The following is a 24,012-nucleotide window of genomic DNA, read 5'->3' on the forward strand; positions in this document are numbered from 1 at the left end:
GTGTCATGTCATCTTTCCGCAATTTTGGAATCTTCAGCGTAAAGGCCATTGACAGACGCATGACCCGAGGGCAGACAGCTCGTGAGAACCAAAGACGTGGACGTTTGCATTCAGGAGTCGGCCCGACGTCAAACGCACCGGTGCTTAACATATGTACCTCTAGTTTGGTACGGGCATGCTGTGACCCTTTAGGAGCATCACCAAGGCCGGGAATCCTGGTCCGGGCTCTAGAAGCAGTGAATGGCATATTGAGCCTGCTTCCGAGATGTATACCTCAGCAGCCTGCCAAAGACGGTGCTACGGAATGAGGTTTCCTGCCCAAGCTAATGCTCGCACCGTATTGTGGTGATTCTCTATAGGACCACAAGCGACAAGCATGAAAAAAGTTGAAAGGCCCCGTCTTCTGTAAGCGACTGTGAAGTGGGCTAACGATGTGGCCACTTCATATTGCAAATCACTCCTTAACGCATTGTTGAAAGCACCCCGGCAGCATGCCCAATCAGCCATAGCGCAAGTGGTCCAAGTATCGCGCACGCTCGAGCAGACTCCAAGCTAGAGCTTCGTTAGGCTTGACGCAAGTGCTGAACCGGGATCGAATCTGATTGAGGGATAAGACCATCAACGGGAAGCACGCCACAGACCCGCTGGCCAGCTGTACAAGTGAATCCCCTGCATGAAAAGAATGAAAAAGAGGCCATTGACCAGAAAAGCCCCCACACTCGCTGGTGCAGACCTTGAGAGTGAAGGCGTCCACGGCGTCCCCAAGAGCAAATCATTCTCCTTGTTGGGCATTCGCATCCGTGCTCTGGCCAACGTCGGAATCTCAGACCATTGTGTGTTTCAGACTGACAGGGTCATCCCATGGATGGATAGTAAAGGAGGGGAAGTTTGCCCAGAGGCTTTCAGGAACTTAGGTACAACATGGCGTTTGTCCAATGGAATAGCCCCTGGTGCTGATTGTGTGGGAAATTGTCTTTGATCGCAGACGCTCGGCGCACTTTCCACACTTGAGCCTGACCCCTCCTTTCACCGCCCTGGCCTCGCTTAGTCATTCATCCTGCGGCAGAATTGATTCACGAAAAAAGTTGCCCACCTCGACGGATGATTCGTTTGAGCCTTGCAATATTGCATTTACCAAATCGTCCGCAGTCTGGGATCTTTCGCTGTAACACAAAGCCATGCAAGGCTTGCCTGTGGACCGTTCACCCTCCTCTTTTGCTCTCCCCTGACGAGCAATGCCACCCAAGAGAAAGACCGATAGCGCGCTCGGTGCGCCATTACACGGGGCTCGAAAACCCATCCCGAAGGTAAACTGAACCTGCTCTTGTTCGCTAAGGAGGAATTTGACAGAGACAGACTTCCGCAGTGCGCAAAGCATCTGCTAAAGATGGGGCGTCACTCGACGAGCGTACCGCCCAAGACTCATTAGCCGGGCAGACCCTGAAGGAAACCCTTAAGACTGGAAGACAGTCCCGAAGACCTCATCACCATGCAGACAGCTTCGATGCGGCGCTGGAACCTTTCTACTATGATAAATCCCTGACCGATCCTATCGATACTGCACGAGACAAATGGAACTTGCTCCCAGCTTTCCTGAAGGTGAAAGGGCTGGTCAAACAACATGTGGACTCATTCAATCACTTTGTTGACGTCGAGTTGAAAAAGATCATCGATGCTGAACCGATCATTACGAGCGACATTGATCCAAGATTCTACGTCAAATACGAAAACATTTACATTGGAAAGCCCTGCAGGAATGATGAGATGGACAAATTTCAACTGAAAGAATTCAGGGAATCGACTGTCACCCCAAACGAGTGTCGTCTCCGCGATCTTACATATGCAGCTCCAATCTTGGTCGATATCCGATATACAAAGACCAAAGATGCATGGCGTCACAAGGCAGTACCAATCGGGCGCTTGCCAGTGATGTTGCGGAGCAACAAATGCGTTCTCGCCAACAAGTCGGAAGCCGAGATGTGCGCTATGGATGAATGCCCCTTGGACCCTGGAGGTTATTTCATTGTCAACGGCACTGAGAAGGTCATTCTAGTCCAGGAACAGCTCAGCAAGAACCGCATCATCGTCGAAGCCGATACTAAGAAAGACCTGATCACTGCCTCGGTCACTAGCTCCACCCATGCGAGAAAGTCAAAGAGCTATATCGTCCTCAGGAAGGACCTCTTGTATATGAAACACAACATTCTCAAGGAGGACATACCCATTTGTGTCCTGTTGAAGGCAATGGGTGTTTCGTCGGATATGGACATGATGAATATCGTTGCTGGCCTCGATAGGAACCTACAAGACGACTTTGCCATCAACTTTGAAGAAACGATCAAAACACAAATTCACACGCAACAACAGGCTTTAGAATACATCGGAGCACGCCTCAAGATTACCGCAAAGTCGACTCCCTTCGGACAAGCTCGCAGAAATTTTGTTCAGGAAGCTGTCGAGGCCATCAGTTCCGTCTTCATAGCTCATGTCCCGATCGAGGATCTCAACTTCAGACCAAAGGCCCTTTACGTAGCCCATATGGCACGTCGCGCCCTGATGGCAAAGCGAAACCCGGGCTTAGTCGATGATCGAGATTACGTCGGCAACAAGCGGCTGGAGCTGGCTGGACAATTGCTGTCTCTTCTCTTTGAGGACTTGTTCAAAAAGTTCAATTACGACGTCAAGCAGAAAATCGACAAAGAATTGAGGAAACAGAATAAAACCGCCTTGGTAGACCCTGTCAGGATCATGGTTGGAGCACAAGGCAATATCACTCAAGGCATGAACAGAGCAATCGCGACGGGCAATTGGAACTTGAAGCGATTTCGCATGGACAGAGCTGGAGTCACCCACTTGCTCAGTCGACTGAGCTTCATCGCCTCCCTCGGCATGATGACCCGCATATCGAGTCAATTCGAGAAGACACGCAAAGTCAGCGGCCCGCGGGCCCTCCAACCATCATCTTTCGGCATGCTTTGTCCTGCAGATACGCCTGAAGGTGAAGCCTGTGGTCTGGTGAAGAACCTAGCTTTGATGACACACATCACCACAGATGACGAAGAGGCACCGATCAAACGACTCATCTTTATGCTAGGTGCTGAAGACATAGTCACCGTCGGCGGATCCGAACTCTACTCTCCTGGTTCGTACCTCGTGCTGTTGAACGGCACTCCTGTAGCCGCCACTCGGCAACCCTCTCACTTTCTTTCTTCGTTTCGACGGCTCCGCAGATCAGGACGAATCTCCGAGTTCGTGTCCATTTTCATCAACCATCACCACAACACAATCCAAGTGGCAACAGATGAAGGTCGGATATGCCGGCCCTTGATCATCGTTGAGGATAAGAAGTCCAAGGTCACCAAGCGGTACTTGAAGTCCCTCAGGCAGGGTTCAATGGACTTTGACGACTTCCTCGCCCGCGGTCTTGTTGAGTATTTGGACGTCAACGAGGAGAATGATAGCAATATCGCCATGTATGAATCTGATATCTCCGCAACGACTACTCACTTGGAGATTGAACCTTTTACGATCCTCGGAGCCGTTGCGGGGCTCATTCCGTATCCCCATCACAACCAGTCGCCTCGAAACACCTATCAGTGCGCCATGGGAAAACAAGCTATCGGGTTCATTGCTAACAACCAGTTCTTGAGGATTGATACATTACTTTATCTTATGGTCTATCCTCAGAAACCCCTAGTGAAGACCAGAACCATCGAACTGGTGAAATACGACAAACTCCCAGCTGGCCAAAACGCGACAGTGGCCGTCATGTCATATAGCGGGTACGATATCGAAGATGCCCTCGTCCTCAACAAAGCATCGGTTGACCGCGGCTTTGGCCGCTGCCAGGTTCTTCGAAAGTATCCTGTCAGCATCAAGACTTATGCGAATGAGACAAGCGACATGGTCTACCCACCCACCAAGAATAGTGACGGCACCGTAGCCAAGGGTCATGCTCTGCTTGATTCAGATGGTGTCGCGTCTGTCGGCGAGAAAGTCAGTAGCGGCGAGATCTACGTCAACAAATATGTCCCCAGGAACGCCAACTCTTCAGGCTTGTCAGAGAATGGCTCCGATAGTCCTCGCACTTTTGGAATGGATCCACAACCACAGAAATATCGTCTTCCAGACCCGAGTTATATTGACAAAGTCATGGTGACCGAAGCCGAACCTGGCCATCAAATTATCAAAGTGCAAACGCGGCAGACACGGGTCCCTGAAGTTGGCGACAAATTCTCTTCCAGACACGGGCAGAAAGGTGTGGTGGGAATTATTGCCGAGCAAGTCGACATGCCCTTCTCAGATCTTGGTATTACGCCGGACATTATCATGAACCCTCACGGTTTCCCCTCTCGAATGACAGTTGGTAAAATGTTGGAGCTTGTGTCTGGAAAAGCTGGTATTCTCAAAGGAAAATTCGAGTACGGCACCGCATTTGGTGGTAGCAAGCTCGAAGATATGTCAAGAGCCCTGATTGAAGCAGGCTACAGTTACGATGGCAAGGATTATCTCACCTCTGGAATTACTGGTGAACCCCTCCCTGCTTACGTCTTTACTGGACCCATCTACTATCAGAAACTCAAGCATATGGTTCAAGACAAGATGCATAGTCGTTCTCGTGGCCCGCGAGCCATTCTGACACGCCAACCTACAGAAGGACGTTCTAGAGACGGAGGTCTGCGATTGGGAGAAATGGAACGTGACTGCCTCATCGCATATGGTGCGTCACAACTGCTTCGCGAGCGCTTAATGTTATCGAGCGACCAACATCAAGTGGACGTCTGTGAGAACTGTGGCTTCATGGCCTTTGCACGATGGTGTCAGCGGTGCAGCAAAGCAGGCGAATCGGGATCGAACGTGGTCAGAATGACTCTGCCATACGCATTCAAGCTCTTGCTGAACGAACTTGGGAGCATGAATGTCAATACGAGATTGATTGTGTCCGATGAGTTTCCTGCCGACGGCTCGAGGCGGGCATGAAAGGGAATCGAGGGTTAAAATGGGCACGAAGTGGACGGATTTCCTAGAGCAGAATCGGGGGGGGGTTTTTGGCACATATGCATAGCGGTGGTGTCCTTGATCACTAACCAAGGCAGACTTGAGGATTTGTCACGGCATACTATGCGGCATACTTTACGGGATGTCTTTCATCCATGTTACGTGCAGGGCATCAGCGACGGCGCTTTATTGTTTGCTCCGAATTTTCAGGGACTCTTCTGTCTTAGCAACGCCTCGCTAGTTGGCGACCAGCCCTTTTGTTACCGGCATGTGGAATGAATGAGAGGATACCCCGACCGACACTTGTCCTTGTTCTTGTAGAGAAAAACGAAAAGCCACGACTCAGATCGAAAAGCATTACTCAACCACACTTCTTGAGTATCTACATGTTTCTTTTTTCTGGTAATCTGGAAACACCAACATCGCTGTTGACCACGTTCTAGTCTATCGAAATGAGATTTCCTACGGTAGAAAGTTGATCCATACACACATAACAATTGCAATCTGGCTCTTTAACTGTTGTCAACTCGACACAACCAACACTACCGCTATCATAACCACCGCAACCACCGCCATTCACTCTCAGAATCGAAGCCACGAGATGGCGGGGGAAAAAAAAACAATACTCACCCTTCTGTCTTCTGGAATGCCCCGTTGGCCACTCGATGCTCGTCTTCGTCTTCATCCTTGTCCATTCTGTCTGGCTGCCTTGGATTGTCGTGTCGCATTGTGTTGTTTCTCGTGGACTTGCCCCCGTGCGCGGTGAGCCACAAGGCCGACTCAACCTCAAGGTACCTACGTACTTGTGTCGTTGTCTCTAGCCTCACGGAGCTATGACCAGGTTTCCATGCCGTACGGCGAACTGGAGTTTTTTGGGTTTTGGCTGGGCTGTCTTCGTGCCCTGGCCCTGGAGGTTCCCGCCGCCACCGTTATTGTTGTCGTCATTGTCATCACTGGAATCGTCGCTGTCGTGACTACTGCCGTTGCTCGATGGGGGCGGCGGCGACTGCGGCGCCCGGGCAGCGACGGCCGCGTTGTCGAGCCCGTTGAACCAGCGATCGTGCGGGTTGCGCTGGCTGTACAGGGTCTTCCAGTTGGCCGTGGACCAGCCGGCAGGGAAGCCGCCGTACTTTGCCGCGGGCAGCTTCAGCATGGGTTCGTCCGGGTCGGTGAAGGCGTGCTCGATCAGGCCGCGGAACTCCTTGCGCGAGGGCTGGAAGCCCGCGTCCCCGAGGGGCATGTCGTTGATCTCGTGCCCGCGGTAGTAGACCTTGGGCGGGTAGTTGCCGTGGCGTTTGGCGCGCTTGATGGCGAGGCGGAGGCCGCGGCGCGTCTGGTCCATGAGCTCGAGCTGCGAGGGCCGGTTCGCCGGGTCCGGGTCCAGGCAGCGCCGGATCAGGTGGCGGAGCCGGCTGCTATAGACGCCCGGCGTCTTGGTGTGGACGTGCGAGATCTGGTGGTTCCCGTTCCGCCGGTATCTTTCGAGTGTCTTGGCTCGGATCTGGCTGAGGTGTTTGGGGCTGCCTCGGAGTGTCATGAGATCGAATATAGTCTGTCCAGCGCCGTAGATCTAAAAGAAAACAAGGTGGATATATCAGCAAATGTGTCTCTCTCTTAAGACATCTAACAACGGTTCTCACTACCACACGCCACCCAAAGAAGGGACGGCATCTGCCAGGATCGGTTCCGCAACTGGGATAAAAAGACCAAACTTACATTCAATGCGTGATCAAAGATCACATCACCGCCAGAACCAAGATTGTCTGTCTCACGTTCCTGCGCAGCTCCGTACCAATCGTGAGGCCGACGTATGGCATCGTGAGTCCTGACCCAGCCGCCGTCTGGCGGGATCTCCCAATTCGAACCGAAATGTGCTTGTTCCTGCATCGGTTCCTCGTCAGCTTGGTCCGGATGGCTGGATCACAATCCATAACATATCAAAGGAAGGAAGGGCAAGCAGAAGGGACAAGGGAAGAAGATAGAACGCTCTGCTTACCGTTGGCTTGTGGGAACGCGTGCCACGCCACCACGTTTCAGTTGGGTTCCACACTCGCAGTTCTTCCGAGTCGTGATAAGCCGAGTACAAGGATAGGCCGTAGTCATTCAACAGAACGGATGGGTACTCCTCGCCTCCGTGCGGATATCCCAGGAGCACATTGTCTGGTTTCCAATCTAGGTGAAGGCAGAACAAGTCTTCCAGGTGCACAGTCTCGAGGTACTCCTCTTTGATGGCTCTGCTGTCGTACGGGGGAGCATCCCGAAGAGCCTCGCACGCCTTTGCCAGGGAATGAAAGAGGTGCCAGATGAAAACCTCGGGGAAATAGGTGTCCCAGCATCGGTAAAGGCGGGAGAGGCGATACAGACTGCCGTAGGGACAGTATTCCAAATAAAACCGGTATCGACCTGTCTGCCCGCGACGGTCGTCACAAATGAACTTGTATTCGCGCAGTTGCGGTGAGACACCAGGATATTGAGAGTTGATGTCCCTGTGGATGACGGCCTCTGTCAGCTGTCTCGGATACGTGGCAGGGTCGGCTTCAGTGGCCTCGACGTTGGTGGTGGCTTCGTTGTACTTGGATTGCTTCAGGATAAGCTCGTCAACAATCTGATTTTGGTCATTTCGTTTCTGCCACAGGCCGACTATGCCATATCCGCCTCTTCCAATCAGTCTGACGGGACCCCACTCCGCATCGTCCGCTTCGTCTTGCTCAAAGTAGAGCCATTTGCGAAGGAAGGACTCCTCTTCCGGTACCTGGCCAAAGGCGCCTCGCTGTTTTCTATCGTCGTACCATGCCTGGTCAAAGTCCTGAGGAACTTGTCGCTCTGCGTCGACTCTGGAACGGTATCTGATGATGTAGTCATTGCCGTCACCGAAGTCGAATTCCTCGAACGGCTGACCGTCCAAGCGCTTGCCCTGTTCAGGCATGATGTGAGGAGGACGTATACTCGGGATCAGAAAGTTAAGCAAGCTTAGCGGTCTTTGGGGCTTGGAGCTGAACGTGAGAAAGCCATCCCTTGACTGTCAATGATGGAGAAAGATCGGGGGTGCAGGTGGTATCACGATTAAAGTAGAACCTGAACGCATCCAAAACACAGATACAATGAACAAAGGAGATGTGACCGTCCAGACCATAAATAAAAGATGCATTTAGCTCGTGCATCTCGATAAAGAAGTTTGTGGTGCCGCCGAACGAGGACTTTACGACGCAAACTCTGGCTGCATTTCGTGATGAAACTGTTCTTCAGCACTTGTTTGCCATTGCCATTGCCTGAGAGCCATAGCGGACCTATAGCATAAGGATTTTGAGAGGTCATCATTCCCGGCGAGGCAGAACGCAGTATGTCCGCCCCAGGATGAAGTTGACGCAACGTCCACGGACACAAAGAGTTGGTTGTTTGATTCTGTCCGTCCATGTCAAAGAATAGACACAGTTGCCGCATTGAGCCTAGTTGATTTATTGGGCTTGGCTCTTATGTAATCCAGCCTCTCGGATGCGGCGATCTGTCTCCGGACTTACCATGATGGGCATCCCGCCGACGGGAGTTGATCGCCGATACCGAAGCCCCACGTCCCCTCAATGATCAAGGCTTATTCCCTGTGTTCCTGTACTACAGCCGACATCAGTGCCATTGAGGGGTTGAATGCTCAAGCAGACTCGTTCGCTCTAGGATCCTTTCTTTTCTAGCCAACACGACAGACCAAAGTAACTACTAACCCAGGAAAGACTGGATCTCTCAACATGGCGATCGAGGGCGTCCCCAAAGAAATGCTTGCGGTGCAAATCGTAGAGGTAAGTCCAGGACGTGGCTGTAAGCAAAATCAATGAACCACCATCTGCCAGAGGCAAGAAGCTGATATGAGGTGCCTATGGGTGGCATCAGTTCAACAAACCGTATACGATCCATAAAGTTCCCACCCCTTCAAGCCTCAAACCGTACGAAATCCTGCTCAAGACGGTGGTCGCATCGTTATGCCACACGGACAGTATGGTAGTTGCCGGCAAATTCCCGACGAAATTGCCCTGCACCGCATCACACGAAGGGACAGGCATCGTCGTTGCCGTCGGCGACCAAGTCACCAATTTCAAAAAGGGCGATCGTGTCATGTCTGGTCTCCCACGGGCCCCATGTGAGAAGTGCTTCAACTGCCAGGGTCCGAATGATTGGCACCAGTACTGTGAGCACATCGAGGGCCACATTGGTGTCTTCGTGGACGGCGCTTTCAGTGAGTATCACGTCGTGGACAGCCGGACGAGTTGTCATATTCCGGACAAAGTGAGCTTCGCAAGTGCAGCACCCCTCGCTTGCGCTGGGTGTACAATATATCGGGCAATCATTGTTGCCGAGGTTCCAGAGGGGGGTTGGTTGGGCATTGTGGGTGCCGGTGGCGGGCTGGGCCACCTGGGCATTCAGTTCGCACTGGCCAAAGGGTTCAATGTCGTTGCCGTTGATGCCAGAGACGAAGGGCTCGAGTTGTGCAAAAAAGCGGGCGCAAAGCACATTTTCGACGCGCGCGAGGGCAAGGAGAAGGTCGTGGAGCAGGTGCAGAAGCTCACAGGTGGCCTGGGCGTCCACGCTTCGATCAACGTGTCGGAACACGAAACCTCGGCCGACACGGCCTGTGCCATCACGAGGATGCATGGAACCATGGTGCAGACTGCACAGCCGGACCGGTGGGTATACCCTCGCTACAAGTGACCACAATGACGCTGACTTCCAGGGTAGGGTCTGCGTGGCCTTCCAGGAACTGATTTTCAGAGACATTCGCATCAAGGGGACATTGATCGCCGGACAGGAATACAGCCAGCAAATGCTAAACGACGCGGCCAAGTACGGAATCAAGGTCGAAACGAATCTCTTTTACGGGTTGGAGGAAGTGCCCAAGATGGTTGAGCTGGCTCACTCGGGAAAGATGAAGGGGAAGGCCGTTTGCGTGGTCGACAAGGCCGAGTTTGAAAAGGAGAAGCTTTAAAGCGTCACTCAAGCTGTAGGAAGTATGGCGAGGGTTGGTATGGTCCACGTCGGAATGCCACACCGATTCTAGCGGAGACGAACGGTCTTGGATGGTTCGCGGTCTGATCTTCGCGAACAGCCTTGTCTACCTATCTTTCCTCCACGGACTTGTCTCCAACACACACACGCCTGCTTTCTGCATTGACACTCTTTCTCCCTGATGATTCCGGGATAGATATTTGCCCAATGAGGGACCGAAGATACCCATCTCACGCCTGTTCTTCATTGTCTGGTAATTCGACAAGACACTGTGGACGATGTTCTTGTAATCGGGCCGTTGTGGCCATTTGATGCCTACCTAGGTAGCTGGTGCAAAGCGGAGAGAAGATCTATCATCACAACACTTGCCCGCTCGTTCGCACGCCATATATTCGTGCCGTCTTCAGTCCGGGCACATATAATAACAATAATACGCACAACAATTCCGTCACCGTTGCGCCGTGATGCCGTTCCTGCTCGAACCTGAAGCCAGAGGTTCATTCCCATCAAGCCATATCTCATACAGCCGGAACCTTATAGTTGGCATCTCTGCAATTCGGTCGAATATAACAATCGCATTCTTTCAGGAGATTCCCCTCGATGCCATCCAAAACCTTCCTCTTGCGCCGTGCAAATGCCTCGCTCAACGCTCTTCCCTGCGACCATATATGCAGGTGCTGGCACGATATTCGATATCGAAAATCCGAAACTTGTGCATGCTGTACATTTATTTCCATGAACAATTCCCAAACGCCGGTGAACTCCATGCGTCGTGTGAAAACCAAAAATCCATCTCCAATTAGGATCCATCGGCTTGTTGATCACACAACAGAGAATCGAAAGTGTCTTTTGTCTTTTTTGTCTTTATCAATCAGTCGCTCTCCGGCATGCGCATGTACGCATCGATGGCCGCACTGAAAGCTGCGAAACCAGCACACCCGAGCACAGCAGCCTGGGGCCCTGCCTTGTGCGCCAATATCCCGCCCGTTATGCAGCCGGCAGAGACGCTGTTCGAGAGATCGCTCTTGGCCCGGAAGCCTTCTATGCAGCACTCTGTGCCACTGTAAAGCGCACCGATGAGGGCGAAGTTCTTGGCCGACGAGTATGATTTCGAACCCATGTCTTTGAGGCCTCGGCGGAGTTGTTCGCGGACCGGGAGGTTGGTTATTTGCTGGCCCTGAGGCGATAAGGGAGTGTCGTAGGCCATCTATTGCAGAGACCAGTCAGTCAAAAGGATTTGGCGACGGAAGACATGACCACGAGAGACAGAATCGTCCACAGGTTGGTTGCGGGTGAAGGGTCGATGCGAAGAGGAGGGAAGATAGTGTAACTTACACTCGACATGAACAGACCAAAAGCGCCGCCGAGTACGAAACCCATTCCACCCGCCAAAGCTGATTTGGCGACGCAGGATTCCATTCCTTTTTGCATCTGTGTCCGCGCATCCCATTCAATTAGCTATCGGATCTTCTGGCGCCATTCCACGGCCATGGTGCCAGAACGCCAGAGTGTCATACACCGCATCCTGCCCCATACCACACGAAAGTTCGAGGATATTTTGTGCTGGCTTACCATCTTCACCATCTGCTGCTCCTGCTCGCTCAAGCCTGCGTTTCCTCCTGCTCCGCCGCTCATCCCCGGTCCGCCGAATGCGCCTGGGAACGCCATCGTGGAGGACGTCGTTCAATTTATGGTAAGGAGTGGATGTGGTCAGGAGGAGGAGGAGGAGGGTTCGTTTTGTCCGAGTGCGAGATTGGGCGGGATACTGATGCAAGCACTTTTGTACTTGTAGATGAAGAATCGCTTGGGCCCATGTGCGCAAATGCCTGCGGCGAAAAGAAATTCGCGTTTGTCGATCGGAGCGGGATTTTGCGGCGAAAGCGTTCCGGGCTTCCGATTGGCGGAGAGATGGACGCCAGCAAGGTACATGGCAAGGCTGCCGCCACACAGGGAGAAAAAGGTACTAAACCGCGTACTTGAAGAGTGTACCTCGAGAGGGTAGAAATGAGTTCTGCGACCGCGAAGCGGCCCATAGTCAAACTTGTTTGAATCTGGACGGCAAATCACTCTTCCGAATCAACTATATTCGATAACACGTAGAACCCGTTGTACGATATGCCAACTCCCGTTCTGCGAGGTGCAAAGTGGGATCCTGAATTCGTTGCACTCCTAGTCATCATCCATTGTGTTGCTCGGCAAACTGGTTCGGCCGGCTGCTGCAACATTCAGTGTCTGAATGTCCTCGAGCCACAATCTAACCCGGAGGGGACGAGTTTTGCCGTGTATCCTTCCCGAGTAGGCGTTCCCCAGACTTCTGCGCTTCTGCGCGCGTGCTGTGAAGGTAGTTCATTCGTCGTGGCCGAGAGTCCTTGCCACGCTTATTCTGGCGTACAACAAGCCAGCCAACAGTCGTCTCACATTGGTCCCAGCCAGGGACAACCCGGCCTCTGTTCAAGAGTCTTTTAACGATGAGTTGACGACCGGGATCGCCTTGCTGAGATCACCCCGCCTCGAACATTCGTACCGGAGAGCAGCAGCCTTCGGGCCATGTGTCCTTGGTCCAAAGGTCTTCGACGGGCAGTTGCCTTGCTTCATGTAGCGATATTTGGAAGGGTTTCAATGGATTGGAACTCATTCATCTTCCTCTGCCCCGGCCGCCCCCGCCGCCGCCAAACATTCCTCCCATCTGCTGCATGAGAGCATCCATTCCACCGCCTCCACCTCCAGCACCCATACCCATGTTTTGCATCATCTGCATCATCTTGCCTAGATCACCACCAGGCATCCCGCCCCGCCCGCCACCCATACTTTGCATCCGTTTCTGCATGGCTGCGAGCTGCTGTTGCCTGTTACCGCCTTGCAACATACTGTTAGCTTTGGCCATGTTCTTCTTCTGCTGGCCCATGTTCTTGGCGACGCTGGCCATCACTTTATGTTGTGTCAGAAGTTCTTCGACATCTCTGACACTGGTGCCCGAGCCACAGGCGATTCGCACCATTCGAGACGGTTGTGATATCAGGATTTTGCCATCAGAGTCCAGTTCTTTGGTCGTCATGCTGTCAAAGATGTACACCATTCTTTTCAGCTTTTCAGTCCCGTCCTCGTCGGACATGCCTTGCATCAGGCCACTCATACCGGGTATCATGCTGCCGATCTTGGAAAGCGGGCCCATCTTCATAATATTCGTGATTTGCTCTTTCATATCGCGGATCGTGAAGATACCCTCTGCCAAATGTTTCTGGGTTTCCTTCATCCCTGCTGACTCCCTTGTGAGTGTTTGAATGTGCTCAATCAGACCGCTCATGTCTCCATATCCAAGGAGCTTGGAAATAAATGATCTTGCATCGAATCGCTCTAGATCTGCCAAATGTTCACCAGTACCAAGAAAGATAATAGGAGTATGGGTTGCAGCTGCAGCAGCGATAGCACCTCCTCCGGCTGCACCACCGTCTGTTTTGGTGATGATAAGAGCACCAAAGTCAGCTGTGGCTTTGAACGCGGCCGACTGTGCCTCGGCCGCTTGACCAATCGTGCCGTCCAAAACCATGATTGTCTGATCAGGTTTGATGGCATTTTGTACCAGAATCATTTCTTGGAACAAGTCTGCTTCCTGTTTATGTCTCCCTGAGGTATCAACGATGATAACCTCAAATTTCTCTTTCTTGAATCTCCCGACACCCTCAGCAGCTACCACTGCAGGATCCGTTTGTGTGAGTGAACCGTAGTACGGTATCTTTGCTTTTGTAGCGTTCTGTTTCAGCTGATCATAAGCGCCTGCTCTGAAGGTATCCGCGCAGACTAGACAGGCCTTGAAACCTCGGGCGGCGTAGTACCTCGCCAGCTTCGTACAGGTTGTAGTCTTTCCCGCGCCTTGAAGACCGACCATCATGATCACGTTCGACCTGCCTTTCTTCGGTCTATATGGTTCCGCATGGGGATCGACGAGTTGGACTAGATGTTCGAAGACCGCTTGTTGGATCATGCGCTTCTTGCCATTCGAAGTTGTGTGAGGTGGAAGGTCTTTAAAGTTGACAGCACTCTGTATCGACTTTCGCAGGTTTTTAACAAGCCGAACATTGACGTCGGCCGACAGGAGGGCCGAACATATCTCCTTGATCATGGCATCGAAGGCTTTCTCGTCGAGGTTGGGTTCTCGATTGAGGTTCGACACGGCGGCATTGATGCGCCGACCTAGGTCTGAGAGAACCATCTTGCAAGGGATGGGATGGGTATTGCAAGAGGGTTACTGATATACAGGTAGGTTCAAGCCTTGGGGACGGCGAGATTAAAGAGGATGGAGGCGGACACGAAGTTGATGGTCTCGATGCGAGTGTGGGGAAGAGTGCGACATCAAAAGTGGGAGTCCAAGTCGCTCCGCAGTTTTGCCGGGAATTTTCAAAGAAATTCCAGAACAAATCTTGGCCGATCTCGAGCGGTAGCCAGCACGCCTTGTTTCTCCATTAACCATAGCGATCCGCCCGTCATACCACGCCCAAGATGGCTCCTCTATCACAAAAGAAGCGTAAAGTCGAAGATGGGATGCGTGGGAAGACCGAGCGGCCGAAGAAGCGTTTTCGCAAACAATTCGAGTACCACAGCTCAAGCGACGACGACGACGAGGACCAAGAAGAACAAGGATTCACTCCCGTCAATTTGGATGATAGCGACGATGAACAGCCTGCAGTGAAGAGGACCAAGTCAAAAAAGAAGACGCCACCCCCTGCGGAAGCAGAGGATGCATCTGATGCACACACGGAAGGTGAAGACGAAGAGAAGCACTCTGACGAAGCTGGGACTTCGGACGAGGACAGCACGGAAGAAGGCCCTCATGAGACAGACAGACGGAGAAAAACAAGCAAGAGGAACGACCCGGAAGCGTTTTCTACCTCGATATCGAAAATCCTGTCGACCAAGCTGTCACAATCAGCTCGCAAAGACCCCGTCCTGTCGAGAAGTAAGGAGGCGGCGGAAACGAGCGCCTCCCTCGCCAACGACCGCTTAGAGAAAAAGGCAAAGGCCAAATTGAGGTCAGATCGCAAGGAAGAGCTGGAACGAGGAAGAGTCAAGGACGTTTTGGGCCTCAGTTCAGGACAAGCGGGCGAGGTGGCCGAGGAAGAAAAGAGGTTGCGGAAAATCGCCCAGCGTGGTGTGGTCAAGCTCTTCAACGCCGTCCGCGCCGCTCAAGTCAAAGCTGAACAGGTGGCCAAGGAGGAGCGGAAGAAGGGGACTATAGGAATGGCAAACCGCGAGGAGAAGGTCAACGAGATGAGCAAGCAGGGATTCTTGAATCTGCTCGCAGGGAAAAAGGACGCTCAGAGCATATCGATGCAATAGTCGGAGAACAGCCTGGGTGTGAAACAGTTTTCTGGGTATGACGCCCAGCCAAGCGAAGAGCAATGGAGAGCGGTTTGTGATAGTACATGTCTAATGCCCGACCCTCAATCTATCATCAACTGCGCTTCTCGAAATCCGAAGCCTGCATGTTCCGTGTCATTTGCGGCAGTTTCACCACCAACCCGTCCAGTTCCTTGGTCATCTTGACCTGGCAGCCTAATCTCGATGTTTCCGTCAGGCCGAATGCCAGGTCTAACATGTCGTTTTCATCGTCGGTGGCCTCTGGGATCTTATCGTACATTTCGTCCGATTCGACTATAACGTGGCACGTAGAACAGGCGCATGAACCGCCACAGGCGCCTGGGTAGAAGTTGTCAGAATAAAGTAACGTAGACGGTTTGCGCACGTGGATTCAGAACACACCTTCCATCTCCAGGTCATTGGCCTGCGCAATATCGAGCAGGTTGTCGCCCTCTGCAACCTCAAACGTATGTTCGTCCCCTTCCTTGTCTACAAATGTGACTTTGAGCCTGTCATCACCCATCAGCATGTTTCAGAAATTCCCGGGGTAAAAGTTGGGTCTTACTCTTCACCTGGCTTTGGCGGATCGATATGTCCATGTCTCGACACCTGGGTCGTGGAGAACCTCCTCCGGCGCAGCTCCAGAGAGCGTATGTGATCCCTGATCAAGACCCTCTTTATCCCAAGCTCGTGTTGATGCCGCCGGCATAGCGTTATCGTTGTGGCATGGAGGCTTCGATTGAGAATTCGAGTTGCGCCGGATTGCAAGGGTCGCACCTGGTCAGATCGAACACATCGTAGGGGATTTGCTCCGATGAGACTCCGCACACCGTTCCATCCAGACATTCTTCTCCCCGGGATCTTGCGACGGATAGCTCGAAGGGTTCGCCGCTGCTCAACAAGAGGGCAGTGAGTGTAGAGGGTTCAAAGGGCAACGGAAACTTTTTAGTCAAGAGTTGATTGGACGTGACGCAAACCATCCAAAGCTCTCGGCCGAAGTAGACCCGCACCGAGCCTCTTCGCTCAATACGGCGCGAGTGTGAGACACCAAAAACTATGTAGGAGTGCTCTGAAAATAGCATTCGATTCACTCTGAGAATCAAGTATAAAGTAATGGCACGTCGTCCCGCGCACCGGCATTGAGAACCATGGGCAAGCCCGCAAAAGCATATACGAGAAGTCAATAAAAGTGCCTGCACGCCTTCGATCAATCCACCTACGATCCCCCAACCCATGCATTCCAATTGACATCTGCGCCAGCACACGCTGCGCTGATGGGTGCCCCATTGACAGGACCAATCTCAGTGCCATTACTTGCGGTCACAGCCACTGTGACATCGCCAGTCATATCGTTGAACGGCACACTGGAGTGAAAGATGCCAGGTGTGGTGGCAGAGACTGTCTGGGTCAACCCGCCAATTGTCACATTGACTGTGGCCAGAGCAGTGTCTGGCACAAACGCAGTGAAGAAGACAGCGTCAATATCACACTCCTGCGGATTGAGAGCCACCTGGCCTTGTGTTGGAGTGTTGCATGTGGTTCCAGCGCCGCATGCTGACCCGGATCCAGGATTGAGACGGTACCAGAAGGTGACATGGCTATCGTCCGGCCGACTCTTGTTCTTGTACGCTGCAATATAGTGAGGCAAATCTTTCAGCCAGGCGTCATGCGGGTTGTTCTGGACATACGGGCCCGCCCCGGTCGGAATGGCGGAATCACTGGGTGGCATTGGGCCGATATAGTGGGATTCTCCCCAATCGTTCCCTCAATAAACATTTAGGATTGTTTGTCTCAAAACTCGAAATAGTTCGCTTCACTCACATGTCAGGATCTCGACCAAAGCTGGCTGAATGTTGAGAACTTGACTCCAGCGATGATGCCATAGGTCATCGCCGCGCCAAAGCCAATTCTTTGACCACAATGGAAGATTTGTATAGAACCAAGGAGAGACAGGCATCATGTAGGGTCGACCGTCGAGTGCTGTAACGTATGCCTTATCATCATCGTCTGTCATGTCGTTTGCACCGTTCGGCCATGCATTCCATCTGCATGGGTGTCAGCAGGCACTTGTTCAGAGGAGATACCGGGTTGCCGCTCAAGGAATTAGTAAACTTACGAAAGAAGACCATCGACATTAGGCTTGCCAGCAGCACCTTCGGCACCTTGACTTGAGAAGTCCGGGACGAAGAAACAGTTGGTCTGGGCTTTGATATAGGCCCAGTCTCCGGCATGATCGGCGCCCTCAAAAGTTGAGACCAGAGGCTTCCCCTCCCATTTGAACTGACTTGCGTGCGAGCTGTAACCATTCACCGTCCTGATTACCGCATTCTGATCCCAAGCTCCCTGGGCTAGGTAATCAAACGACAAGAACATCTGAAAGCCAGCCGCGTCGGCGGCTTGATATGCATTATCGAGTTGAGCCTGGACAAATCCAAATGGATTAATCGTGTCTAGATAACCAACATTGAGCGCGAAGCCGTCGATACCTGCAGCGGCTGCAGTGGCAATGTCACTTGCCCAGTTGGCTTGGGTATAGCTGTAAGTGTTCCCCACCTATGTGAATACTGTTAGGAATTGCACAACCAGCGTTTGAAGACGGTCAACTTACTATCACATGAGCAAAGACTGATTGAGCCAGAATGGGCGAGGCGAACCCAATGAAAGTCAGACAAATCAAGGGTAGGGACAACATCGGAAACACGAGTCCAGAAAAAGAGCGACTAGGTTAGGAAATTTTGACTCGAGTCCGGCTCTGGTTAAATCGAAATGAAACAAGGAAGAGAAGTGTCATATCTCGATGCGAGGTTGGCATTGTGACTTCCATATAAGTTTATCCTTGAGTATGGCTCTCCCCTTGGAAAGCTGTCTGGATCATCAAAGAGGATTCAACATGAACTCCATATCGAACTCCTACCTTTGAAATTGAACATCGTTCTGTCAAAAAGCCATGGTGGAGCACAGCCGTGCCATGTTTGTCCAAGGTGCAGATTAAGCAGTGGTCGAAGGATCGGGTCACTGAAGCATTGAGCTACAGTGTTCAGCAGCCGGTCTTTTTCCATATAGCACGAGTATAATCAATTCCCCTCTCAGGCTCACCGATGGAACCTTGTGGCGGCGGCAGGAAGATGAAGATTGTGCAACCTCGGATCTCGTTATACAAGGGAGCCATGTAGTGGCCCGAATTGGGCGTCTTTGATGAAACACCGGATCCAAGTGTTGCACGAATACATTGGAGGAGTTTTTCTGCTGGAATTGTCATCGAATTGAAAACCAACACAACACAAACCAAAATATTGGTTCCATGTAGGATACCAAAGTCAGCGTCCACATATATTGGACGGTGATGTAGAGACACAACATGATATGAGCTACAGAAGTATATGCTTGACAGGTTCGAGTGTGGAAGTGAAGTGGTACAAGACTGTGTTTCGAAATTGACGCCGTTGTTTCGGGAAAATGGGGAAAGGGGCGGCACCTTCTCCTATAAATGTGTCTTTGGTAAGGCTGAGTCTGAATCCATCTGAGGATTGTGTAAACTCCCGAAGACTTGATTGTTAATATATCCTATTCGGAAGACGAGATATATGTGTCGATTTCTTGTTGTTTGATGCTTATCAAACATACATAACTAGCTACGTGTTTGCTGTCATTCGCCCGACTTGTCAAGCAGCTATACACCCATATTGCTAGCACAACGGTGTATTCGTCGTCGCACCATATCCTGTGCACCAAAGTACCCAAAGGTGAGGATCTCACAACACAATTCTCCGATTCTTGATGACGACAACGAGAATGTAGACACTATGGGATATTGTAGTCTGGAGACTGCCTACTGTAGGAACCCCCCTGTGACCTTTGTCTCCTACTGCGTCCTATTATATCCGCAATAGAGCATGTCGCACAAAGTCGCTGTGCAGTGGCAAACACATTATCGTTCACTGCATTTGGCCATTTGCCATGCTCGTCCCTAAGTCAATGTACCGAGCGAGTACATCGCACTGGAGGGGCACCAGTGACTTCAGCCTTGCAAAGCAAAAACGGCCGTTTCAAATGACGGTCAAATGCGCTTTACCAGGGCCTTGCTGCACCGTACAATTTTCGGGGCAAATTACGTCGTGATATTTCGCTTGTATTGAACTTGCAATTCGATCACCTTACCTCGTATGTATTCTGCCACTGCTTCAAAACAGCTGCAGGCCAGAATCCTGCGTTGATCTCAGGATATCTCGTCATGCAGGACTCGAGATACGTTCCGAATCCTCTCAGGCCATACTACGTCCCTCCTTCCATTGGAACAGATCCGCTACCTAATTCTACCTTGGGTGCCTCGAAACCCGTCCCTCAGGGCACTAGCTTCGCATTTCCCGACATCGATTATTCCGACTATATTTCTGATACCTCGCCATCTCTACCGGGATCTGTCAAATCAATCGTTGATAACGCGTTATGGAAATATGCAAATGTCGTGCTGGCGCAGCCATTTGAGGTGGCAAAGCTGATCCTGCAGGCACGCGTTGCACAAGACGATGAGCTGGAAGACAAAAAGCCGCGAAGGAGGCATACATATGGCGAGCTAGAAGAGGAAGACGCCCATGAGCATGACGAATATGACTACGAACACTCATCAGATGACGAGCCCAACTACTTCACATCTTCTGCGCCCTTTGAGCAATCGATATCGAGTCGCTCGCCAACTCGTGGTCGGCGCGGGAGACCACCTCGAGGAACGGCGTCGTCACGAGTACCTGATCGCCCTCAACAAGCCGATGTCCAATTACAGCTCAAGAACCCTCATTCCCTGATTGATGCTCTATCGTCTCTATCATCGAGCGGCGGAGCGTTGGCTATGTGGCGGGCAACGAATTCTACATTTGTGTACAATATACTGACGAAGACTTTGGAGACCTTCTTCAGAAGTTTCTTAGCGGCTATTCTAGGAGTAGCAGAGAATGACATACTCAATACGCCGTCACCGGGAGCAATTCCCGACAGCTCTATCCTCACCTCTACGGCTCCAGTGGCAACCATCATGATCAGCACTGTGGCAGCAGCTATGTCCGCCCTTGTCCTTGCACCGATCGACGCTGCCCGTACCAGACTCACTCTGACACCTTCCAGTCAAGAGCCGCGAACACTCCTTGGGACACTGCGGACACTACCAACTCCATACCTCATACCCAGCCATCTCATCCCTATCACTTTCTTCAGCTCAACTCTACCAACGCTGATCTCTGTAAGCACCCCGGTGTTTCTCAAAACCTATCTCGGGCTGGATCCTATCATAAATCCAGCCACTTGGAGTGTTGCGACATTTGTGGGATCGGCATTGGATCTATCGGTCAAGTTCCCTCTGGAAACCGTTCTCCGTCGAGCACAAATTGCGACCTGGACATCTCCAGCGTATGCACCCCCTTCCTCATCTTCCAAACGCAAGGCGATTACGACCATTGTTCCTGTCCCGCAATCCTACCGAGGGATCCTGCCCACCTTCTGGAGTATCGCACGCGAAGAAGGTTATTCTGAGACTCAAAAAGATAAAACTGCTGCGTTGATGGGCAAGGCACCCAGGCGTAAGAGAAAGGGACAGGGGATTGAAGGGCTGTATCGCGGCTGGCGGGTTGGCTTGTGGGGGTTGGTGGGTGTCTGGGGCACAGCATTTGTGGGAGGTCTACAGGGCGGCAGCGAGTCTGCAGCCGCTGAAGCTGGTCTTCACGGTGGTAAGTTCTGACGAGGGCTTGAAAAGATGCTCATACAAAATTACGAGGAAGGGAGTGATGGTAAATCTAATCGTGGATGACAGCCCATTGACATTGGGGGCTGTACCTGGTATGTAGCACGGCGTTGCAGGCGTCATATGTGATACCCATACTCTTCTCCGTCACGATATCTGAGGGGTACTTGATGAATACCTATCCAACTTGAATGTACAAAGACTACATTTTCTCCCAGGTGACTTGGCCCTACCTAAGGCCCTGCCCAATCCTAGTGGCCTGATACCGCCCAGCCCGGACGACTTGTGCCCCGCACAGCCAAGGCCGATTATCGGTGACATCTAATCTGATAAAATTTGATCCCAATCTCGACCTCGACCTCTTCCCGACTTGTTTTCTTGTATGCGCCTCGTCGATTCCTTCTGTCCGCCTTGCTGTGATCTCAAGAAGAGATCCTTTCTAGAGCTTCCTCTGCAAACAAATGCGACAAGCGTACAAGGGCCATAGCGTCCTCCACGCCGTCAGCGACTAATTGCAGACGACGTCCCACAATATCAGCTCCAAACAAATACCCTCGGTAGAAGGCGGATTGTCCCAAATTTGTGTAACATGGCCACCAGCGCCGCGTCTCCGCCGGCCGCAGCAACAGCGGCGGCGAACAGCCCTCACGTCGACGTCAAAGTTGCCATACCGCGACCACCATCTCTATGTATGAAACCAGCTCAGACCCCGCCAGCCGCTTCCCCGCCATCGTCGTCTGGCTCAGCGCCGATGTCTCTCACCAGCAGAGAATGGATCGTCCCTCCACGGCCCAAGCCAGGACGGAAGCCAGCGACAGATACACCGCCTACTAAACGCAAGGCGCAGAATCGAGCAGCCCAGCGAGCGTTCCGGGAGAGGCGCGCCGCCCGGGTCGGCGAGCTTGAAGAACAGCTGAAACAAATCGAGGAAGAGCATGAACACGAACAAGACGTCCTGCGAACGACGGTCGACAAACTTGAGAAGGAAATTGAGCACTATCGAACTGACCTGGCACACTGGGTCGATCGATGTAGGCGACTGGAAAATGAGCTTGCTGCCGCGAGATCAACGACTTCCGGATCATCTGCACAGGATAAGAACCCAGATTCTACCGACAACGCGGCAGATGATACGTCGATCGGATGCGGAAACTGTACACTAGAGACTCGCTGCCAATGCATAGACGATGCTTTTACAGCAATGGGGGGAGAATCAGCCGATCTCCGCGACGCCCATCATCACGAGAAACGCCCGCTCTCCCCGTCGCAGCGAGATGGCGGGGAGAAAAGGATCAAAATTGAGAGCAAGGAAAGTCTAGAAATCGACTTTACGACAATGTACACCTCAAACGCTCTTCCAGAACGGCTTCGGCTAGACCATCACTCTCCTACTTCGGTGGTGGCGGATCCGTGCGGCTTCTGCTCAGATGGAACACCTTGTATCTGCGCCGAGGTTGCAGCCGAACAGGAACAAGCGCAGACTGTGGCCAACAGCAGATCTGCCGCCGCAGCCATCTCGACGCACCTGCCACCAAGACAACTCGACCAATTTACACCACCTCCATCTGAAGGCGATGTGTCCATGTCTGTCCCACCAGTAGCTGCGGCCCCTTTAGGGTGTGGAAGTTCGGGACCAGGAACGTGTGCTCAATGCCGCGCCGACCCGAACAGCACTCTTTTCTGCAAATCTCTCGCAGCGTCTCGTGCTCAGTCGCAGGCTGCGAACTCACCAGCCTCGGGGTGCTGCGGGGGCCAAAGTGCCGGCGGGTCTTGCTGTCGGTCGAACACCGAAAGCAACGTGGTGCCTCTTCCCAAGAGGAACCGCACCACCCGGTCCCAAGCGGCAGCCATCATGTCGTATCAAAGCTTGGCCAAGCAAGCCTCTGCAGATGTGCCAAAGGCAGGAGTGACACTGACCTGTGCAGACGCCTACACCACTCTGTCAAGACATCCCGCGTACGAACGTGCTGCCGGCGACATTGGCGAGTGGATGCCCAAGCTACACGCCACAGAGCCAGCCAACCCAGCCATGGCCGGCAGACCGGCGCTGGAGATTGACGCTGCAAATGTCATGGCAGTCCTAAGGGATTTCGATCGGAGATTCGGCAAGAGCCCATGAGTCACTCGACAGGAATGTCGCTGTGGACAGGTACCGACTTTCGGCGTCGTGTGGTGGGGTTAGTCAATAACGGGCCGGCTCAATCTCTTTTATATATATCCTAGACGAAGTCACGGTTTGATATGGAAACGGGGGATTATGTTGATGACGGCGTTTCTTGTGGATTGGTGGATGGATGGATTGATGGTAGGAAACGATCAAGGAAACTCCCCCCTTTGCGCGTCCAAAGGTCTCTTTTCTTTCAATTAGAAAAAGTTGAATGTATATATTGTCGTCGATGTCGGTGTCGGCGTCGATTTTCCGGCGTCCATGGAGGCCACCCCTCCCTCCCTCCTTGGTGCGTATGTCAGTGGCCGCGGAGGAGGAGGAGGAGAAGGGGGGGGAAATTGAGATGAGACTACGAGGACCGGCGGACAGCTTGAAAACCCTGTTACTGTCTCTATGCACATAACTCATATTCGTGGGTCAGGTATTTTCACGTATATATATATATATATATATATATATATCATCATATATCACCGAATCACTTTTCGTTTTTTTTTCTGATCTTTCAATTATTGGGCTTGGGCTTTCTTTTTTTCGTCGCTATTCAATGCGCGCTCCCCTGAGGCTCACCTCCTACCTCGTGCGAGGACAGGGATGCGTGTATCGAAGTACATATACACCTACAGTATCTAGGCACGTAGTAAGTACGTACTAAGTAGGTACTTGATTTTACGAGATAATTATCGAGCGTGGATACGCTAGATACATACATAAATTCAATTCATTTTTCGGGTGGCCAGACCCCCTCCCTCCCTCCCTCCCTCCATCA

The 24,012-nt window shown here is 52.1% G+C and overlaps 10 protein-coding genes across 10 annotated transcripts; 5 read left to right on the forward strand and 5 right to left on the reverse strand.

Moving 5' to 3' along the window:
- Positions 1 to 1,235: 1,235 nt before the first annotated feature.
- Positions 1,236 to 4,980, forward strand: AYO20_07637 (hypothetical protein; the record flags this gene model as incomplete). The annotated part of the gene is made up of 2 exons (XM_022645922.1): positions 1,236 to 1,307; positions 1,357 to 4,980. The coding sequence occupies 2 exons, from the start codon at positions 1,236 to 1,238 to the stop codon at positions 4,978 to 4,980; spliced, it is 3,696 nt and encodes a 1,231-aa protein (XP_022498167.1).
- Positions 4,981 to 5,624: 644 nt separating this feature from the next.
- Positions 5,625 to 7,924, reverse strand: AYO20_07638 (hypothetical protein; the record flags this gene model as incomplete). The annotated part of the gene is made up of 4 exons (XM_022645923.1): positions 5,625 to 5,706; positions 5,826 to 6,568; positions 6,715 to 6,879; positions 6,995 to 7,924. The coding sequence occupies 4 exons, from the start codon at positions 7,922 to 7,924 to the stop codon at positions 5,625 to 5,627; spliced, it is 1,920 nt and encodes a 639-aa protein (XP_022498168.1).
- An 814-nt stretch (positions 7,925 to 8,738) lies between these two features.
- AYO20_07639 (hypothetical protein) lies at positions 8,739 to 9,970 on the forward strand (the record flags this gene model as incomplete). Its single annotated transcript, XM_022645924.1, has 3 exons — positions 8,739 to 8,789; positions 8,881 to 9,671; positions 9,724 to 9,970. 3 exons carry the CDS (start codon positions 8,739 to 8,741, stop codon positions 9,968 to 9,970), a joined length of 1,089 nt encoding a protein of 362 aa, XP_022498169.1.
- Positions 9,971 to 10,861: 891 nt separating this feature from the next.
- On the reverse strand, positions 10,862 to 11,658 carry AYO20_07640 (hypothetical protein; the record flags this gene model as incomplete). Its single annotated transcript, XM_022645925.1, has 2 exons — positions 10,862 to 11,197; positions 11,563 to 11,658. The coding sequence occupies 2 exons, from the start codon at positions 11,656 to 11,658 to the stop codon at positions 10,862 to 10,864; spliced, it is 432 nt and encodes a 143-aa protein (XP_022498170.1).
- A 967-nt stretch (positions 11,659 to 12,625) lies between these two features.
- On the reverse strand, positions 12,626 to 14,200 carry AYO20_07641 (signal recognition particle protein SRP54; the record flags this gene model as incomplete). Its single annotated transcript, XM_022645926.1, has 1 exon — positions 12,626 to 14,200. The coding sequence occupies one exon, from the start codon at positions 14,198 to 14,200 to the stop codon at positions 12,626 to 12,628; it is 1,575 nt and encodes a 524-aa protein (XP_022498171.1).
- A 287-nt stretch (positions 14,201 to 14,487) lies between these two features.
- Positions 14,488 to 15,324, forward strand: AYO20_07642 (hypothetical protein; the record flags this gene model as incomplete). Its single annotated transcript, XM_022645927.1, has 1 exon — positions 14,488 to 15,324. The coding sequence occupies one exon, from the start codon at positions 14,488 to 14,490 to the stop codon at positions 15,322 to 15,324; it is 837 nt and encodes a 278-aa protein (XP_022498172.1).
- Positions 15,325 to 15,439: 115 nt separating this feature from the next.
- On the reverse strand, positions 15,440 to 16,054 carry AYO20_07643 (hypothetical protein; the record flags this gene model as incomplete). The annotated part of the gene is made up of 3 exons (XM_022645928.1): positions 15,440 to 15,684; positions 15,748 to 15,854; positions 15,918 to 16,054. 3 exons carry the CDS (start codon positions 16,052 to 16,054, stop codon positions 15,440 to 15,442), a joined length of 489 nt encoding a protein of 162 aa, XP_022498173.1.
- A 507-nt stretch (positions 16,055 to 16,561) lies between these two features.
- AYO20_07644 (hypothetical protein) lies at positions 16,562 to 18,037 on the reverse strand (the record flags this gene model as incomplete). Its single annotated transcript, XM_022645929.1, has 4 exons — positions 16,562 to 17,109; positions 17,167 to 17,390; positions 17,462 to 17,898; positions 17,954 to 18,037. 4 exons carry the CDS (start codon positions 18,035 to 18,037, stop codon positions 16,562 to 16,564), a joined length of 1,293 nt encoding a protein of 430 aa, XP_022498174.1.
- A 1,539-nt stretch (positions 18,038 to 19,576) lies between these two features.
- On the forward strand, positions 19,577 to 21,073 carry AYO20_07645 (hypothetical protein; the record flags this gene model as incomplete). Its single annotated transcript, XM_022645930.1, has 1 exon — positions 19,577 to 21,073. One exon carries the CDS (start codon positions 19,577 to 19,579, stop codon positions 21,071 to 21,073), a length of 1,497 nt encoding a protein of 498 aa, XP_022498175.1.
- Positions 21,074 to 21,665: 592 nt separating this feature from the next.
- AYO20_07646 (hypothetical protein) lies at positions 21,666 to 23,195 on the forward strand (the record flags this gene model as incomplete). The annotated part of the gene is made up of 1 exon (XM_022645931.1): positions 21,666 to 23,195. The coding sequence occupies one exon, from the start codon at positions 21,666 to 21,668 to the stop codon at positions 23,193 to 23,195; it is 1,530 nt and encodes a 509-aa protein (XP_022498176.1).
- Between the last annotated feature and the right edge of the window lie 817 nt (positions 23,196 to 24,012).

Source organism: Fonsecaea nubica (assembly GCF_001646965.1).
Source record: "Fonsecaea nubica strain CBS 269.64 chromosome Unknown Scaff54, whole genome shotgun sequence".
NCBI lineage: Eukaryota > Fungi > Ascomycota > Eurotiomycetes > Chaetothyriales > Herpotrichiellaceae > Fonsecaea > Fonsecaea nubica.